Consider the following 5813-nt stretch of genomic DNA (forward strand, 5'->3'; position numbering starts at 1 on the left):
TTGACCAAAGTTACGCAACGTCGGGCGTGGTCAGTACTTGGATGGGTGACCGTTTTCTTTTTGCATTTTTTTCCGTTTTTTTTTGCTTTATGGTACGCAGTGCCGGATTTACCACTAGGCTGAGTAGGCTGAAGCCTAGGGCGGCAGATTTTAGGGGGCGGCAAATTTGGGTCAAAAAATATTTTATGTGCTGTTCAGATAGGGTAGACCAGAATTTATTTGTAAAATTTAAATAACAAGCATTATTTGTCGATTTTGCCGCCCTCTGTCATGTCAAGACCTTTTTGTAGTACGGAACCCTAAAAATATTCCTACCATTTTCTTGAAAAAAATTTCGCACTCGCTACGCTCGCGTTTTCATTTAAGTAACTACATTGTTTGTGACCCATCTGACTACATTGTAAATTTGGCATGGTCGTCGATTCTTGTATCTTTTTTTTCCTTTTGAAGTACGGAACCCTAAAAATTTACCTACGTACTATTTTCACGAAAAAATTTCGCGCTCGCTACGCTCGCGTTTTGATTTAACTAACTACATTTTATTGTGACCCATCTGACCATATCATTAAATGATATCGCAGAACCTAGTAGAACGCCAGCGGTAATGTCCACGCTATCGGAGCAGCTTCCGTCTACTATACGGCTCATATGCGTCTACCGGATAAAAAGCTAGCAATCCATTTGTATTGCATAGTCTTTCGAGCAGACTCAATGCCAGACCCGACCGAACTCCTTAGCTATATCCAGCCTGACTGCCAATGCCTCACCTTGATTCTCAATGGCCAAAGCCCAGTGGTACCCACCGGTCACCGATTAGATCAGGCAAATATAAAGAGGTTGCATCGTCATTGAGTGACAAAAATGGCCCATATAAATCTGTATCTAGAATGTGACATTTGTGACGTCACCTTATATGCATTTTAATATGGCTATGGTGTGTTGTACTATAAAATTAAACGCCTCTGACAGGAAAGTACTTTAAAAAACCTATAAGCGAGGCGGATAGGGGCGGCAAAATCGGCATAGCCTACGGGCGGCAAATGTCTAAATCCGGCACTGATGGTACGGAACCCTTCGTGCGCGAGTCCGACTCGCACTTGCCCGGTTTTTTTATATATATAAACATAGGTTCGAAGTTATTTAAGAAAATGGCCAAATAATGACCATTATCCCTTTATCTCCGAAACTACTGGGTCTAAAATATTGAAAAAAAAAAATACTCAAAATAGTTCTTTACCTATAGATGACAGGAAAACTGCAGAATGGAAATTAGAAATGTGCAGTCAAGCGTGAGTCGGACTTATGTACGGAACCCTAGAAACGCGAGTCCTACTCGCACTTGGCCGGTTTTTTTTGGTAGATCAACAATGTTCTGGGACGGTTTCTTTAAGCAGCAAGTTTGTTAGTACATACCTAGATGTCTCTGATACCTAGTAAAGTAAATTAACTAAACATAAAAAAAACTAATAATCTGTGTAACACTCAATATATTTATTTCGAAAAAATACTATTGTTAATACAAATTATAGGTAGTTGAAAATTTTAAAACTGAATCAAATTTGAAGGCTCAAAGAGTATAAATCATCTAGATTCTAAATGAATACTGTGGTATGTAAACACATGTATTTTTAATCTTACACATTTATCAATAATAAAGAAAATTCTTCGTTATGGTTGTGTTGGTTTGTCTTCATAAATAAAAATCACAGAGAACAATGGCCCGCCAAGACGTTGTGCCAACCATGCATTCTTTACTACAGCTAACTTCAGTGAATCCACAGCAAATCTTGTATTAATCTTTTTAAAATTTGTATGTACAGCTCTTCCCATTCCTTCCAATATAATCAAATCCACCCCACGCATCTTCATTTCAGTACAAAGACCTGTGGAGTAATTGTATTACCATAAGTAAGATATTGAATAACACAAAAACAAACACAAGGTAAACATTTTTCTACAAATCATTGTTAGCTAGAGTCACATTTACCTATATTAATGGTCCTGAGATCAAGACAGGGTCCTCTTTGCCCACTGGATCTTACAACTAAATCTCCCATAGCAAGTGCAGCTGATATAACTGGACAAATTAATGCAGCCTGCTGTACAATGTCTTCAAGCTCAACATTGGTGACATCATTGAGAGCTGGCCACTCATTAGCACACAGAATAACAGAGGTGCCTCGCAGTATCAATGCGCGCACAAATGGCAGAACTCCTAGAACTATGTCTACACCACTGTTGTCGACAAATATAGCAGCACAACGATGAACAGTGGTCTGAAAACAAAATCAAATTCATGAATCTGAATACTACTAACAAGTAACAAAATGTGATATAAACAATACCAGAAGATACCTCTAATTTATCCAGCCATTTATCAAGACCATCATAAAGCCATGGTCTGTTTTGTATTTTTTGCAAAGCACCATAAAGTCCGCAGTCTAAAATGGCAGCAACAGCCTGGGCTCCACAATCAAACATGTTACCTGTTATAACATAAGAGGGAGCATGTAGAAGCATAACACATGATACTTAACTTTATGCTAAAAGTAGTAAAGGCCTGACCTGCTAGAACTCCTCTACAAAGTTCTACCCAGCGCTGTCGATCATTGGGTATAGCATCAATTTCAGCCAATCTTGAACTAAGCATAGCAAGTGCATTTTCATTATCATATTTCTTCTGTTGTTTCCACAAATCAAAGAACCCCTGAGAACGAAGGCATGTTTCGTTGATGTCAAGAAGTAATCTTATTGTCAACTGCCCATGAGCACTAAAATTATAAACAGTAATTTGAATACATAAATAATTAAAAAAAACGAAGCTAAATCTTATATAAAAACCAAAAACATAATCTGTAAGTAGATAGGATATTGTGAGGCTGTGAAGATGATAACAAAGAAGTACCTACATTTTATTCCAACCGAAGATTGGCTATTTTAGTAACAACAATGAATTATTAATATATTATAATTAGATACTTACAGTGGATTAATTCTCAACTCTTTAAGGGCTTCCACGTAACATGTCTTGTATTTTAGTGCTCGTATTTCTACAGTCGGATCTTCCGTGTTGGCCAGTGCGTAATTCACATTTCTTTCTACAAGTCTTTCGCAGGTGTTGAGCCAATATTCTCTCGCCTCATCGTCGACTAGCAAGTCCAAAGTATCTGGATTATATTTATCTGGTTCTTGCAAGATGTGTGAGAGGCCGAAGTGTTCCATTCTAGAATCACTTTGAAAATGACAGCAAACCAGAGCAATATGCACTATTTACAAAATACTAGTCTCATTGTGTTTTATCACTACGCAAATATTTTAAACACAGCCTTTTATCTTATCAAGTCAATCTATTTTTTTCCGTTTGACTTCTGTGATGTGACTTCACTTTAGCGATGTTACGATTCGACTTCACAAATCGGTTCAAACCGATTTAGGTCTGAAGTCGACTAAATCGACGTGAGTGTTCCGTAAATCGACTTAAGATACGTTCACCTGCTCTAAACGCATCCTTTCATATTTGTTGATGCGTCACTTTCATTTGACATATTGAGCATTAAAATGTACGCAAATCGATTTCAAACCACGAAGAAAAATGTTGCCATGCACATTGCCGCCATTATTGAGTCGAGTCGAAACTTGGTATCTACAGGTAAAGTAAAATGAAACTTATTGTTTACGTCGTAAGGTTCAATTTCGCATGGGCTTAAAGCGATTGATTTGGCGGTATACTTGGATCGGTTTGGCAGTTTTGCGCCGCGTCGATTTGCTAACTCAACGATTCGCGGCAATGACCAATGACACGAAATCGCACGAGACCGCACGCTCTTTCCTGCTTGCTCGTATAGTGCTTTCCCGTTTTAGCTTTAGAAATTATAAATTTGTGATTTACCGCGCAACAAAACTAAAAAAATATTACAAAACTTTTAAGTCAAAATTTTTGCTGTCGATCGGATCGAACAAAGCGTAAAATTGACAATTCAATTTCCTCAACTCAAAGACTACGGAGCTGTTTGAACTACTGATACTTAAAAAGTAGAAGTTAAATCGACTTGGCCAAATCGGTTTGCAAACCGATTTGGGTTTAAATCGGAGTCGACTTATTCGGTTTGAAAATTTTTCGATTTGGCCCATCACTACTTCACTTCACTAGTGACTTCACTGCGCTACTTTTTCTTTTTTTTTACTATGACTGCCGTCAAAGAGAATTTGCCAGCATCATGTCTAGATCACATGCGATTTTTGATACATATTGGGATCGATTGCACCCACGATCACTAAACTTGTGACTGCTTAGGCGCCATTCATTTATTACGTAAGACGATTTTTGGCAGTTATGCAGCAGATGCCCGCAATTTGCGCACTTTGGAGCCCTCAAGCCCCCTCCAGACTATGCGCGTGAATCGCGGGCGAAGCCGCGAACGCGAGTGTGGAGTCGATTTCGCAGGTCTGCGTTCAGGACTCCACACTCGCGTTCGCGGCTTCGCCCGCGATTCACGCGCATAGTCTGGAGGGGTCTTATGACCAAGCTAGACTGTACAAGTGTTATTTTAAACATCATACTACTATCAAATTATGAAATTTAAAATAACACTTGCACTGTCTGTCCTATCAAAATCGATGCCAAGTTAGCTTGGTTTCATATTAGTAATTTTTATTTTTTGGTTATTAAAAGCTACACACTACTAAGAGGGTCTACCGCGAACCACGTTCCCTGTCACACTTATACGAATTTACAAGTGCGACAGAGAGGCAACACGTCAAATTGGTTCACGGTATGCCCTGTGTGCCTAGGGTAGCATGGCTAAAGTAGTATTATATAAAAATAAATTAGAGCAGCTTCCTCTGGCAGCCTCTATAACTCTTGATCCTTTGCTTGAATCAGAGATGTATCAAGATGTACGTAGAGAATATCAACACAATTAATTATTATATAGATTCTGTGCGGAAAGAGAAGAGGCCGGCCCGCGTGCCGCATGCGGCTCGTGAACCTGTCAGTTGCGGCCCGAGAGATACCTTGGCTATTTTGTATGACAAACTTGGAGGATATAACCAACGGAGACGCCATGTCTAAAATTTTCGGTACAAAATAGTCTGCCGTTTTTTGCGGGGGAGGGGCACATCAAATGTATAGGTACGTCATGTCAGATAAACGTCAGTCCATACATAAGGTTGACATGAGGTTGACCATTGGCCGCCTATTTTCGACAGAGGGGAACGCCTGTTAATGGCGGCTCCATTGTTAATTACTCCGAGGTGACAAACGACAGTGTCTCATTCTCATAGTCATAAATAAAGATGGTCAAGCAAATCTTGTCAGTAGAAAAAGGCGCGAAATTCAAATTTCCTATGAGACTATATCCCTTCGCGCCTAGATTTTTCAAATTTGCCGCCTTTTTCTACTGACAACATCTGCTTGACCAACTTTATTAACAAAGTACGGCCCGAGTCACCTCCGTTAACTACTATGTGGCCCTTGGCTGCTAAAAGGTTGCCAACCGCTGAGATAAATTATCAGCGACGTCTGTGCAGCCCATATTCAACGTTGAACGTCGTTATTTTTAAATTTCATTCTTATTCATATTTTCTCTTTTTTTACTGGGTAATCTGACAAATCCGCATTTCTATCATGAAACGAAATGTTTCTTTTAAATGTAATTTAGTATAAATATAAACATATGTAAAAGTATTATTTTAAATACTAGATAAACAGCGTATCGTTAGCTTGTAACCGGCCTTATACAAGCCAAGCGATCATGAAACGACTTTGTTCTCTGCGTCCCATTGGTCAATGAAACTATGGTCGAGCAGCTGCT

The 5813-nt window shown here is 39.1% G+C and overlaps 1 protein-coding gene across 1 annotated transcript; it reads right to left on the bottom strand.

Moving 5' to 3' along the window:
- Positions 1-1470: 1470 nt before the first annotated feature.
- Positions 1471-3379, bottom strand: LOC134679339 (4'-phosphopantetheine phosphatase). Its single transcript, XM_063538241.1, has 5 exons — positions 2984-3379; positions 2566-2771; positions 2356-2486; positions 1988-2276; positions 1471-1883 (listed from the first exon to the last, which is right to left on the bottom strand). The coding sequence occupies exons 1-5, from the start codon at positions 3220-3222 to the stop codon at positions 1669-1671; spliced, it is 1080 nt and encodes a 359-aa protein (XP_063394311.1). The 5' UTR covers positions 3223-3379; the 3' UTR covers positions 1471-1668.
- Positions 3380-5813: the final 2434 nt, after the last annotated feature.

Source organism: Cydia fagiglandana, chromosome Z (assembly GCF_963556715.1).
Source record: "Cydia fagiglandana chromosome Z, ilCydFagi1.1, whole genome shotgun sequence".
Taxonomy (NCBI): domain Eukaryota; kingdom Metazoa; phylum Arthropoda; class Insecta; order Lepidoptera; family Tortricidae; genus Cydia; species Cydia fagiglandana.